General features: G+C 47.9%; 1 protein-coding gene across 1 annotated transcript in view; it reads left to right on the forward strand.

Moving 5' to 3' along the window:
* Nucleotides 1-13,910, forward strand: part of NAT10 (N-acetyltransferase 10) — a 38,717-nt gene that overhangs the window by 12,629 nt on the left and 12,178 nt on the right. The window contains exons 9-17 of the mRNA XM_047691604.1: nt 3,433-3,566; nt 4,752-4,845; nt 4,974-5,072; nt 8,077-8,213; nt 10,982-11,106; nt 11,546-11,696; nt 11,967-12,063; nt 12,910-13,026; nt 13,749-13,850. Coding sequence (XP_047547560.1) covers nt 3,433-3,566; nt 4,752-4,845; nt 4,974-5,072; nt 8,077-8,213; nt 10,982-11,106; nt 11,546-11,696; nt 11,967-12,063; nt 12,910-13,026; nt 13,749-13,850 — 1,056 coding nt within the window. The remainder of the gene's footprint in view (nt 1-3,432; nt 3,567-4,751; nt 4,846-4,973; nt 5,073-8,076; nt 8,214-10,981; nt 11,107-11,545; nt 11,697-11,966; nt 12,064-12,909; nt 13,027-13,748; nt 13,851-13,910) is intronic.

Here is a 13,910-nt window from a genome sequence, read left to right on the forward strand (position 1 = left end):
TTCTCTAGTGGTTCCTGGGCTGTGCGGGACCTGACTGTGCCCAGAGGGCTTCACGCTGTCAGGTGTGTTCAGGGTTCTGGTCCAGCCTGAGCCAGAGGAACAGTCCAGGCCTCTTGGCACTGGGCTCTGCCCTCATGATGGAAAACAGCTGCAGTGACACCTCCCACTTGGGGTGGAGGCCCAGCAGGCTGATTTCCCTGCTTTTTCTAGAAATAGAATTATTGGCCACATAGCTCTCTGTGCAGCCCAGGCTGCAGGCTCTCGGCTTCTTTGAGCCACTTTCTCGTCCCCTTTGTCAGAGAGAGGAAATGAGCAAGAGGATGGAGAAAGGACAGAAGAGGGAGAAGTATAAAAACAGTAGGAGTGGGGTGCCTGGGTGGCTCAGTGGGTTAAGCCGCTGCCTTTGGCTCAGGTCAAGATCTCAGAGTCCTGGGATCAAGCCCCGCATCGGGCTCTCTGCTCAGCGGGGAGCCTGCTTCCTCCTCTCTCTCTGCCTGCCTCTCTGCCTGCTTGTGATATCTCTGTCAAATAAATAAATAAAATCTTTAAAAAAAAAAAAAGCAGTAGGAGCGTTGTAAGAAAATACACAGAAAAAACATCACCAAGTATGAAAGAGCGTGCTTTAAAAATGGAAGATGGTGTTTCTACTTGGCAGTCCCCCTCTACAGAGACAACTGCCATTAACAGTTTATTGTGTGTTCTTAAACTTTTCCTGTGTATACAAATGGAGATTTTACAAATATGTGAAGGGATTATGCTGTACAGTGTAAGTGGTCCCCTAGTAGGCATTTGAGTTGATTCCAGCTTTTTTCCTATTATAGACAATGCTGTTAGGATCTTTTTTACAGATATGCACTGTCTCTAGGATAAGTTTCTAGAAGAATTGCTGGATTAGAGTGTGTGTGCATTAAAACGGGTATCGCACTGGTTCATGGAACCAGCAACAGTGTGAAAAACGCGTTTTTTTCCTACACCTTGCCAGCACTGGCTATGGTTAAACTTCTAAGCCTACTAGTCCTGTGTTACAGGGACACAGAATCACTCTTTTGATTTGTGTTGCTTTAATGATGAGAAAAGCAGGTACTTTTTTCATATAATTACTGGGCATCTGGGTTTGTTCGTTTTGTAAATTATTTCGGGGGGTTGGTTTTTCATTGTAGCATATTGTTTTAGGATGTATTTTCTAAAAAGATTTTTTATTTTTTTTAAAGATTTTATTTATTAATATGACAGACAGAAATCACGAGTAGGCAGAGAGGCAGGCAAGGCGGGGCGGGGGGCGGGGGAAGCAGGCTCCCTGCTGAGCAGAGAGCCCAATGCGGGGCTCAATCCCAGGATACTAAGTTCATGACCTGAGCTGAAGGCAGAGGCTTAACCCACTGAGCCACCCAGGTGCCCCAAAAGATTTATTTATTTGAGAGAGAGAGCACACACATCTATGCAGGGGAGGGGCAGAGGGAGAGAATCTTCAAGAGGACTTCCTGCTGAGCAGGGAGCCCAACGTGGGTCTCCATCCCATGATCCGTGAGACCATGACTTGAGCTAAAACCAAGAGTCAGACGTTCAACAACTGAGCCACCCAGGCGCCCTTAGAATGCAGTTTTAGTCCAGATATCTTACCCTTCTGTTATGTTAGATTTTTCCTGGTTATGTTTTGTCAGAATTTAGAACTTCTCAGTAGGAAGCAACAAATAAGCAAAACACAGCGCTCAGCAAAAGCCATTAAGAAGAGTAGGACCTGGAGACGCCTGGGTGGCTCAGTTGGTTAAGCCGCTGCCTTCGGCTCGGGTCGTGATCCCAGCGTCCTGGGATCGAGTCCCACATCGGGCTCCTTGTTCAGCAGAGAGCCTGCTTCTCTCTCTGTCTCTGCCTGCCACTCTGTCTGCCTGTGCTCGCTCTCGCACTCTCTCTCTCTCTGTGACAAATAAATAAATAAAATCTTAAAAAAAAAAAAAAAAAAGAAGAGTAGGACCTGGATCTCTGAGTGTTTCCATCTGGAGAGACTCTGGCTTCTTGAAGCTTTCTCTTCCTTCCTTTCCATCTGCCTGGGCTTGTGTCTCCTCAATGTCTTCTTCAGTGTCACTCCCTGGGTGTGTCAGGCAGCTTCTTTAGGACCAGACAGGCCAGGCTGGACTATCTGGCCTTCTTCCCAGTTTCAGCCTTTTCCTGGGCAGATCCCAGGCGAGGAGTAGAGTTTGGCCCCCAAGTAGTGTTGTGGTTCCTCCTCTCATTCAGTGCCTCTGGACTCTTGCTCTCCTAGGTGCTAGACATGACCCTAAGCACTGGGCTCCGCAGTAGAAAGGAGGGGCACACCTGCTTTGTGGAGCTTGTGTTCTGGTGGGTTGAGTCTGACGTTGAGTCAAGGAAATGGGCCAATCCTGATGTGTAGTAGAAGGTGCTGTGTACGATGGGGAAACACACAGTGTCACAGAGGGATCAGGAATGTAGGAGGTGGGCAGAGGCTGTGGTTCTGGGGCCCCTGGTTTAGAAGGTGATCCTTAAGCAAAGCCTTGAAGGAGTTGGGGAAATGAGCCTTGGGGCCGTTGGAGGAAGAGTGTTTCTGGCAAGGGGTCACCAGGGCAGAGCTCTGAGGTAGGAGTCTGTGTGGTGTGCTCGGGGACCAGCAAGGAGGCTGCCTGGGTTGAAACAGAGTGAGCGGATGCGAATAGGGGGAGATGACAGAGGTCATGCGGCAGAACCACGTGGCCCTGAAGGGCTTGGCACTTATTGTCTGAGAGGTGGGCACCCACAGTTGGTTTCACATGCCCAGTCTCAGCACAGCTGTTGGAGGGATCCCCAGGCTCAACTTTAAAATTTACCCTCTGGCTGCTGTGTTGAGTCTACACTGTAGGGGAACAAAGGCGGAAGCAGAAAGACTAACTGGGAGTCTCTTGTAATGATGGGGGAAGACTGCATGGGGGCTTTGAGCAGCATGGCAGAGGAGGACACAGGTGAGGGATTGTAGGATAGGTACATATTCTGAAGGTAGCATTGATGGGCTTTGCCAGTGAATCAGAGGTAGGGAGAAAATGCAGAGGCTGTTGGCCTGAACAGTGGGACAGTTAACTGAGAGAGGGAAGACTGTAGATGGAGGAGGTTGGTGGGGAACACCCTGGGTTCCCCTTAGGTCAGTTTGAGAAGTCTCGACAGACATCCCAGTGGAGACATGTAGGGGCAGTTGCATGTATACAGGAGTTTGATGGGTAGGGAAGAGGTCTAGAAGTGGGTGTTCCCAGCATCCAAGTGGCATTTCAGGTGCTGAGACTGAGAGGAGATGACCAGGCAGTGAGAAGCCCAAGTGCTGAGCTTTGCCTCCTGGCCTGCTGGAACAGGCCCCCTTTGATCTAGCCCCGACTTCCCCACAGTAGTGGCGGTAGGTGGCTGAAACTTGGTCTTTCTCCCAGCTCGCCTAATAGGGTTCTCTTTTCACAGGCCAAAGCTGTCTTGAAGTTCATCGAGGGCATCTCTGAAAAGACCCTGAGGAGTACTGTCGCGCTTACAGCTGCCCGAGGAAGGGGGAAGTCTGCAGCTCTGGGATTGGCTATTGCTGGGGCAGTGGCTTTTGGGTAAGGAGCTCTCATTCCCCCTCTTTGGGAAGTCTGAGTTCTGAGGAATAAGTGTGCGGAATAGGAGTCAAGGGACTGGGAGACTGTCCCTGGGGCTGTGTGAGCCCCTCTGTGATTTCTCTAGGTTGTGGGTTCCTGTCTAGACACAGCAACACTGTTTCCCCCTCCCCTGGTAGTGCACACATATGCAGGCATGTGGACACATACACTAGGACCTTTGTGATCACTATTTAAAGTTGAACACACAAAGTGGGACAGATGTACAAGAGGAAAGAAACAAGAGTAAGAAACTTTAAACTCTTCAGGAGATGGGAATGTATGTGACTATCTTTGCTGACTGCAGAAAGTACACATTTGACATTTTAATGGTTTTGCTCAGTTGAACAGCTTGTTTGCTCTTGAGGAGCTGTCTTTGAGTGTGATGTTCCTTTCTGTTCTTTTGCTCTGGGCGGGAGGTTTATGCAGTTGCCAGAAGAGCGTGTACTTCCTGCTTCACAGGCAGAAATAATGGACCTAGAATTTACCATGTCCTCATATACACGGTCTTCCTTGGTGCTCCTAGTAGCTCTGTAAGCATTTCACGGCAGGATAAACCTAGGCCCAGGGAGTTTCAGTGAGTCACTCACGATTCCCCAGCAGGTCAGTGCTGTTAGTGCTGGGGCCGAGGGCAGCCCCTGACTTCTGGTCTGTCATTCCCGATACTCCGGTGGGGCTGGTCAGCACCTTTGCCTTTGGCACTCTACACTCAACCAGGGCCCCTGCAGGTTGGCTGCGGTCTTGGCCTGAGCTCCCAGTGAGCTGTTGGGCCTCACGGTCTGAAACGCTCTTAGCACAGCTAGCGATGAGTGAGGCCACCCTCTGATCCCAGGACACAGGCTCGGGAAGCAGTGCATACCTCTCGGTAGCGCACCTTCACAGATGTCAGGAGCAGGCTGCCGGGACGCAGCGCCTTCTCACTGTTCATGTGTTCTCCTTAGTTTGGGACAAAAATGTATGTGGATGGAGTTTCACTTTTCCTCCCTAGAAAGTTTTCTTTTTTTTTTTTTCTTTTTCCTGCCGTTATCTTTGGTAATCACCTGTGGGACAGGGCAAACAACAATCTCTTCTTTCCTCTTACATTCCCTACACGTCCCTTTTGGATGTCCTGATTCCTTAAAAAAATTGTCCTTTTCTCTTGTTCAATAGGTACTCCAATATCTTTGTTACCTCTCCAAGCCCTGATAACCTCCATACTCTGTTTGAATTTGTCTTCAAAGGATTTGACGCTCTGCAGTATCAGGTAGGAAATGAGGATAAGGATTTACTTTGGTTCCGGGCTGGGCTTAAGTCTAGGTGAAGTCTTCGGAATGCCTGCTTACTTTAATTTTAGTTTCTAAAGTTTGTCCTTGATTTGACTCTCTCCATCAGGAGCACCTGGATTATGAGATCATTCAGTCTCTCAATCCTGAATTTAACAAAGCCGTGATCAGAGTGAATGTATTCCGAGAACACAGGCAGACCATTCAGGTGAGGCTTGTTCTAAAACCCTGCTGTGTGAGGCCAGTGTTCTGCTGTATCTAAATACAGCCATTTTAGATCATTTTATGCCATGTGTAATTGGGTGTCTTGTGTACGTGTTGCTGCTCTATGATAAACCTGATCGAGATTTTCAGGCTCTTGTCAAGGAAAACCTGGAAGCAAACTCGCAAACGTATGTAGCCAGGTCGGAAGGTTATCGTTTTATCCCTTGGAAATTGAGTAAGTGGGATCGTGACTGTGAACCATCTAGAAGAACTACACTCACTGTCTGACACCAGGTCTGATTTTCCTTAGTTACGGTAGGTTTTGAGATGGTGCATCTGTAACAAGAACAACAGCCTCACCATTTAAAAGAGAAAGAAAACTTTGGAAGATGTACTCTGAATCTTTGTGGTTTAGCTAGTGCCCTATTTTCCATTTTAAACTGTTTTCTTGAAAGCTCCATAAACCTCCAGTGCTCTGGAAGCCTGAATGGCACGCACGTGTCCAAAGGCTGCAGTTTTGTTCAGTTGTAGGGAAGCATCAGTGTGACAGGTTTGCAGAAGGGATGGAGGCCCCTGGGCTCCCAGCAGAGGAGGCTCATTGATTATTTTCGGTCTTGGGGTGGGAAGTGGGCCAGGTAAGCTTGGCAGTTTGTTACCTTTCTGCCCGTGAAGGCATATGTATCCGCCTGTCAGGGAGCTATACCTTTCATCAAAGGTTCAGATTGTAAATAAAAGTAAGTGTCTCTGCCTTTTACCTAAGGATCTTCATTTTTTCCTGCTAGGTCTCTTTCTAGAATCCTTTCGTTCTGTACATTTCTTCCCATTTTTGCCAGATTCCCTCAGCCTCCCTGAAAGGGAGGAAGTCCGATGGTGGGGTGGGGTGGAGGGCAGGCGACAGGCAGTGAGAATACAGAGACCTGTTAAAACTCAAAAAAAAAAATACACAAACCAGAGAAAGGAAACCTTTCCTTGAAATGCCCAGGCTGGCCCTTTGCTTTTTGGATGTGTAATCAGAGACCGGCTTTTATTGCCCCAGTGCCTTTGTCTCCAGGCTGGAGTGTAAACACAGAAGAGGTGACCTGACTTTATGAGGCCCCATTTGGGTCCCTTTGAGGCCTCCTTCTCCTTGCTGGAAATTGAGAAAAAGATGAATATTGGATTAAAGTCGGCTACGCCTCTCCGGGAGGCTGCTTTCTGCTGTTTTTATGAGGTGCTTGTTTAGTTTTTTCCCCTTAAAGAGTCCAAGACATGGGGCCCTACTGAGGGTGTGTCTTTGCTGTTAGAGTTGAGTGGGGCTGCTCCGTCCCTGACCCATCATTCCACTTCCAGCAAAGCAGTTAGATGATCTTACTTGTGAAGAAATACTTGAGAAAAGTACGGAGGTCAAGGTTATACTCAGAATCCAAGCACATAAGCCTAAGAAATATTGACACTTTGTTGTTTGCTATGTTTATTTCATATTTTAAAGTCACTTTTATTTTTGTCTTAAAGACGTAAAGCATCAGAGACAAAATTGAAGCCCGTCTTGGTTCCCTCCCCATCCCATTCCTCCTTCTGCCACTCCCCGTAGGTAACTCAGCTCTGGGTTGGTGTGTTTCCTTTCATTTCCTGTGTTTGTATTTTACTAAGTAATTAGGTATCCATGAACGATAACATACTGTACTTGTCCTTTTTCGGCCTGCCTTGTTACTCAGCATTTGTTTTCAAGATTCGTCCAGATGAAAGCTTGCAGCTCTGGTTGATTTTCAAGAATTTTATGTTTATCTTACTGTTTGTTTATGTTTCTAGGAATGGAACTATTCGATTTAGGGTATGCACAGATTCCCCCCTTTTCTTTGTTTTTGCCTGATTCTCCTTTAAAAAAGTGGACCAGTTTACCTTCCCACCAGCATTTTTTTTTTAATTTTTGTTTTCCTCAAGTTCTTACCAACACAGGGTGTTTTATGGCTATCTATTTTCCGTGTCCATGAGTGAAATGGGACCTCCTCTCCGTCTTTGGCATTGTGCTGCTTACTAGCGAGGTTGCGTGTCTTTATGTTAGTTCAGGTTTTCCCTCCTGTAAAATACCTCTTCGTGGTCTTGCCCAAACTTTAAAAATAGCAAGAGGCCCTGAAGAAACCGAAGGGGTGGTTTGCATGTGTAAGGATGCCAAACTTAGGGCAACTTTGTGGCGTTAGGTAGCCAAGCTCGTCATACAGTTAAGGATATGTGAGTGTGTATGTATTAGGAAGGCATCTTCGAGTCTTAGAAGCTTCCTCTTCGGGGCGCCTGGGTGGCTCAGTGGGTTAAGCCTCTGCCTTCAGCTCAGGTCATGATCTCAGGGTCCTGGGGTCGAGCCCCACATCAGGCTCTCTGCTGAATGGGGAGTCTGCTTTCCTCTCTCTCTCTGCCTGCCTCTCTGCCTACTTGTGATCTCTCTTTCTCTCTGTCAAATAAATAAAATCTTTAAAAAAAAAAAAAAAAAAAAAAGAAGCTTCCTCTTCAGGGCTGGGAGATGTGGCCTTAATGATGACGGTGTCCACGCAGGTAGCCCAGGACCCAGTGTATAGGAGGTGCTTGAGACATGCTGCTGAGACGAGGCTGTGCCTCTGGCTCCCTGGCCAGGGCGAGGCTGGGGAGAAGCATGGGAAGATGAAGAAAGGAAGGGGGAGCCCCACTTATCAGTACTAGGCCAGGTACCAGCCAGGGCATTTTTCCAGATTTCCCCAATGTTTCTCCCAAGCAGCCATCAGATGGGCATTTCCTCCACTTTACCGGACAGGAGTCTGAGGCTGCAAGGCTGAGTGACCCGTCCGGGGGCACGTAATCGGTGGTTGAACTTCCGAACCCAGGTGTTGGGCTTCAAGCCCATTCTGTTTTGTCCTGCCAAGAAAAAGTGGAAAGGAGGAATGAGAAAAGAACTGGGAAGTAGGAAATAGGACAGAGAGGGGCCTTTCTGAGGCCTTGCAGGGATCACAGCTGTGGACCCGGGGTGGCCGGGTAATAACATAAACTTTTCTTCCCCACAGTATATACACCCTGCAGATGCTGTGAAACTGGGTCAGGCTGAGCTTGTTGTGATTGATGAAGCCGCTGCCATCCCCCTGCCCCTGGTGAAAAGCCTCCTGGGCCCCTACCTTGTGTTCATGGCATCCACCATCAACGGGTAAGCACTAGGGTAGGAGTCATTGCTCCCGTTATAGGTTCTTGACCATTAGTGGGCATGAGTGAACATGCCTGGGTCGGGGTAGGTGGTCTGCTTTCTCGAAGCCAGAGTCATAGGAGCTGCTTTGGTCTCTCCTGGCGCATTGGAGTCAGGCTCTCATTAACGAGTGGCACCCACCTCTGGTTTCATGGTAAAATGGGCAGCACGAGGCTGACGAATTTCATAACTCAAGTGGTGAGGGTCTCATCTTGTCTCTAGCCCTGATTAGTTTTCAGAGAGCACCCAGCAGTACTGATGTCACTTCTAGAGCCATGCGAAAATACAGTGTGACAGCAGCTATCAAATTAGCATTAGATAGCAGTCTGTTTTTTGTAAACATTTATTTATTTGAGAGCAAGGTAGGGGAAGGGGCGGTGGGGAGAGAGGATCCCTAGCGGACTCCCCCCTGAGCGTGGAGCCTGACTCAGGAATTGATCCCACAACCCAGAGATCGTGACCTGAGCCAAAACCAAGAGTCAGATGTTTAACCAACTGAGCCCCCTGCTGCCCCAAGACAGCAGTCTTACAGTGGCTCAAGAGCTTTGTTTAGATACTTGAATATTTAGTTCATGCTTGCTGTGGAACCATTAGGAAAAACAGGCAAGCAAAAAGAAAAGTCACCAATAGTATCACCACTGAGAAGTAGCTTCTGTTCGAATTTTGTTACACATTTTCTACTCATTTACTTTACTTTTTTATTTTGAACAAGAATGTGAACATTGTTTACATATTGTTTTTAGTTTGCTTTTTTATGTAACAATATATTGTGAGCTCTTTCCAGGTCAGTAAGTATCTATCTTCAATATTGGAAAGATTTCTTTGTGTGAATCACATCTTGAAGAGATAATCCTCTGTTAACAGATATATTATTGTGTCTGCTTTACTATACTGAAAATATTTTAAAACGTGGATTTTACTTTTTTTGCGAACAGTTTTATTGAGATATAATTCATATACTAAGCAGTTTACCCACTTCGAATGTGTAATTCTGTGCTTTTTAGTATCTGCACAGAATTGTACAACCAGCCCCACAATCAATTTTGCATTTTCATCACCCCCAAAAGAAAAACCATACTCTTTACCTATCACCCTCTAATCCCCCTGCTTTGGGGAACTACTAATCTACTGTCTCTATAGATTTGCCTGTTCTAGACGATTCATGTAAATGGAATCAAACAATGTGGGGTCTTTTGTGACTGGCTTCTTTCACTTACCATGTTTTCAAGGTTCGTCCGTGTGTCTTGTTTTGGGATTTCCTTCCTTTTAATGATCAAATAATATTCCATTGAATGTTTATACACATTTTGTTTTTCCATTTACTTGTTGATGGACATTTGGGTTGTTTCTGTCTTTTGGCTGTTAGGAATAATGCTTCTGGGAAGGTTTTCTGTGTGGACATGCTTTCAGTGCTCTTGGGTCTATACCTAGGAGTGAAATTCCTGGGTCAGATAGTAGCTTCACATTTAGTTGCTTGAGGATCCACCAGATTGTTTTTTTAAAGCAGCTGCACCAATTTAAATTCCCACCCGCAGCGTATGAGATTTCCAAGTTTTCCATGTCCTTGCCAGCATGTGTGTTACATGTCTTTTTGATTATAGCCATCCTAGTGAGTGTGAAGTCGTGTCTCGTTATGGTCTTCATTTGCATTTCCCTAATGGCTGATGATGTGGGTGGGGCATCTTATCATGTGCTTATCCACGGTTTGTGATTTTTGGAGAAATAGCTATTTAGATCCCCTGCTCATTTTTCTATTTGGCATATTTGTCTTTTTATTACTGAGTTGTAAGTTTTCCTCATGTATTCCAGGTACCGGTGCCTTACATGATTTACAAAAATTTTCTTCTATTTTTTCCCCCACTTCCTTGATAATGTCCTTTGAAGCACCAGAAATTGTTTTGTTGCTTGTGCTTACTTGTTTTTCTTCTTTTTTAAATAAGTAAATGGAATTCTTTTGAGAAAACTTTGTTACGTGTGGCTGGGAAGGAGAATAAAATACCTCAACGTTCCGATTTTTTGATCATTCTTTAAAAATAGTATTCGAGTAAGAGGAAGTATTTATATGGTCTACAAATATTATCATAGTACATACCGTGAGGTGATGTAATACTGAACAAAAAAGAAGACCCACTAAGCAGTCTATCTCCCGCTCCGCCCCCACCCCCGACCTATGCTGTGACTGAAGGAGGAAATACAAATGAGAAGAGTCCATTTGCTGACCAGAGTAAAGACAATTTCTTTTTTTTCCCCAAAATCTTTGTTAGTTGCTTTGTCACCTTCTCAGTGGAAGTAGGGCTGAGAGGAATTACTGAGGGGGTGGGTTATTCAGTCTTGATTTTCCAAACCGGAAGCACTCTCTGCCTTCCTTCAGGTGCATCAGCAGTGGCACCTTGCTCACTGACCCTGAACACTGTCCAGTTTGTTATGCTGAAGGCTGTATTCGCCTTCTCTTTCCAGTCCTTATTTTCTTTTTGGTTCACAGCATCATCCCGTGAGGTGTGAGGCTTAAAGAGGGTGAGTTCCTTGCCCAGAGGTGCTAAGTAGTCACGCCAGACTTGAACCCCGGGCCCACAGGCCCCCAGCTGAGCCACCCTGCTGCTTTGCCTTCTGTGGGCGTGTACACCCTCTGTGGGGAGTCCAGACGGCAGCAGGGTGAGGAAGGGAGCTCTCCGTCCTCTCCTAGGGGGTGGATTTCGGACGTCCTGCCTGATGGCCTTTGCTTTTGCTCCTAGCTATGAGGGCACTGGCCGGTCCCTGTCCCTCAAGCTGATCCAGCAGCTCCGTCAGCAGAGCGCCCAGAGCCAGATCAGCACCACCGCAGAGAACAAGGCCACAGCGACAGCCAGACTGGCCTCAGGTACCCCCAGAGCTCTTGACGGGCCTGTCCACGCCAGGTCCCCGCAGACCATGTTGCAGAATCATCTCCTCATACCAGCCTGGGTGGTACCAGCCTGGCCAGCCATGGGGCACAGAGGCTGGGTCCCCAGAAAGTGGAGTTGCTTTCCCCAGGGACCAGTAGGCCAGTGACCTGTTGGGAGCCTGACCCAGGCCTTCTGGATTGGGCCCTGGTTTGTCACCGCCTCAGGGCATGGTTGCACTGACTTAGTGGGATCCCTGTGGGATCAGTGTCATGGCAAATTGAACATCCCCCAGAACAGTTTAAAACCACTCAGTTTGAATTCTCCAACCATATTTACCTGGGCCTGTGACAGAGGGAGTAGAACATTTGCCTTGCTCTTTTTGACAAAACATATCTAACAATTCTTCTCATCGTGTATGTGTGTTTCGGGGAGCAGCGCGAACCCTGCATGAGGTCTCCCTGCAAGAGTCCATCCGATATGCCCCCGGAGACGCCGTGGAGAAGTGGCTGAACGACCTGCTGTGCCTGGATTGCCTCAACATCACCCGGATAGTCTCGGGCTGCCCCCTGCCCGAGGCCTGCGAGCTGTATCCTCCCGGCGCCTGCACCCTGTGAAGGGAGGGGGCGGTGAAGGCACTGAACAGAAGGCCTCGGCCCTTTGTTCCATAGGCTGCTGCTCCAGGGAGAGGGGAAAGTTGAATGTTCTCCATTTCCTTGCTGTTCCTTCCCTACAATATGGGGTTTCTCTGAGGGACGTGGGGCTCCTCCTTTGAGGAGATCTGTGTATCCACGTCCCTTCTGGAAGCAGTCCTGTTTTGGCTCTCTGCTTTGTTTTGGTTGCTTAACTCCAGACCCAGCTACTATGTTAATAGAGATACCCTCTTTTGCTACCACAAGGCCTCTGAAGTTTTCCTGCAAAGGCTTATGGCCCTCTATGTGGCTTCTCACTACAAGGTAACTGCAGCCAGCCAGCCCTCGGGTGCACTCGGGTGCACTCTAGCGTTCATGGTCCCTTTTTTGGCTTTTCATATCTTTTACTTCCTGATGGCCCAGGTGACCATTGTCCTGGGACTTAGATGTTTTGCACTGATACTGCTGGAGAGATTGCATTGTCCATTGTTCAGACCCGTCTTGGGCTTCCAGCCACGCAGAGTGTGGAATTCCTGCTCGTAGCTGGGGAGAACGGAGAGCTTTGCCGCTTTTAAAATAGGGTCTTGTGTTTCTCACTTGTCTGCTACACAGATGGGCTCAGATGGCATAGCAGCGGTTACCTGGTGGTACTGACTGACCGAGGCCACTGTTGTACCTCTGGGCTGTATTTAAGGAGCACCAAATGAGAATTTAGTATATTTGAAAGTCTTCCAGAGTGAAGGGCATGTTGGGAAGGACACTTTGTGAGGCTCTAGGTAGCATTGTTGTGAACACCCTTCAAAGGAAGGCTGAAGAGTTCGGTGTTAGAAGTGGTGATAGGTTTTGTTGAAGTAGCAGCCTCTTCTCAGGAAAAAGTTCCCTTCCCAGCGGTGAAATCCACAGTGCTGACGAAGCAGTCCTCTGCCCTCCTCCGTAGCCTCAGCACTTGTGTAACGATGACAGCAAATATTTGAGGCAAAGTCCCTCCTAGGCCATTTTGCAGGGTCTCGGGCTGGCCGGCCAACATACTAGAAAAGCGCTTAGCCGGGGTTCAGCTCACAGCCTGGCTTGGGCGAGGGCGGTACTCCAGTCAGCCGATGACTCCAGAGTGGCCTCTCGAGTAAAGAATAAGAGGAGTGGTTCTCACGGACTCTGTTTGTGCCCCCACAGAACTCTCCCAATGATCTCCAGATGCTTTCCGATGCACCTGCTCACCATCTCTTCTGCCTCCTGCCCCCAGTGCCCCCCACCCAGAATGCCCTGCCGGAAGTGCTTGCTGTCATCCAGGTATGGTGGCCGTTATTTGGGGATGCACTTAGGAATCAAGTGTTAATGACTCAGTAGCTGGGGTGTGTCGGGGGAGGTGTTGATTCCCGGGGTGGAGCCAAGTGGCTGGGTGATTTGAGGCAGGTGATTAGGGTGCAGGAAGGAAACTACCCCTGCCGGAAACCCAGAGCCTCACTGTTGGAGGAGAGGTGAAGGTCGGAACTGGCCACTCGTATTTTGACCTAGGGTTTTTCCTAAAACAGAACTTTTTTGTTTGTTTGTTTTCCTCCTTTATTATAAAAGCAATACTTGTACTTCTAAAATTAGAAGAAAAGGCTTGGAAACAATAATGTTTTTAATGCCTGGCATGTACTTACACATTTTTTCTTTCTTTTTTTTTTTTTTTTAAAGATTTTATTAGAGAGTGTGCGTACACCCACACATGCAGGGGAGGGAGAGGGACAAGCAGATTCCCCGCTGAGCAGGGAGCCCAGTGTGGGTGTCGATCCCGGGACTCTGGGATCCTGACCTGAGCCAAAGGCAGACGCTTAACCGACTGAGCCACCCAGGCGCCCCTACTAATGCGTTTCTATGTTATTTTTCCTTTTCATATACATGAGATCATAATGTTAGGAAAGAGCTGCTGGTCTTGTCAGGGGAGCTGCAGAAGAACATTGATGATGTTCTGTGAATGGGCTCACTCCTGCTTCTGGCCTGTCTGCACTGTCCTGCTTCCCCCGCAGGTGTGCCTTGAGGGGGAGATCTCTCGCCAGTCCATCTTGAACAGCCTGTCTCGAGGCAAGAAGGCTTCGGGGGACCTGATTCCGTGGACGGTGTCTGAACAGGTGGCGCCCTTTCCCTGATGTGGCTGAGTGAGTGAGGCCGGCGGGACTGGACGAGGTTTT

Source organism: Lutra lutra, chromosome 10 (genome assembly GCF_902655055.1).
Source record: "Lutra lutra chromosome 10, mLutLut1.2, whole genome shotgun sequence".
NCBI classification, from domain to species: Eukaryota; Metazoa; Chordata; class Mammalia; order Carnivora; family Mustelidae; genus Lutra; species Lutra lutra.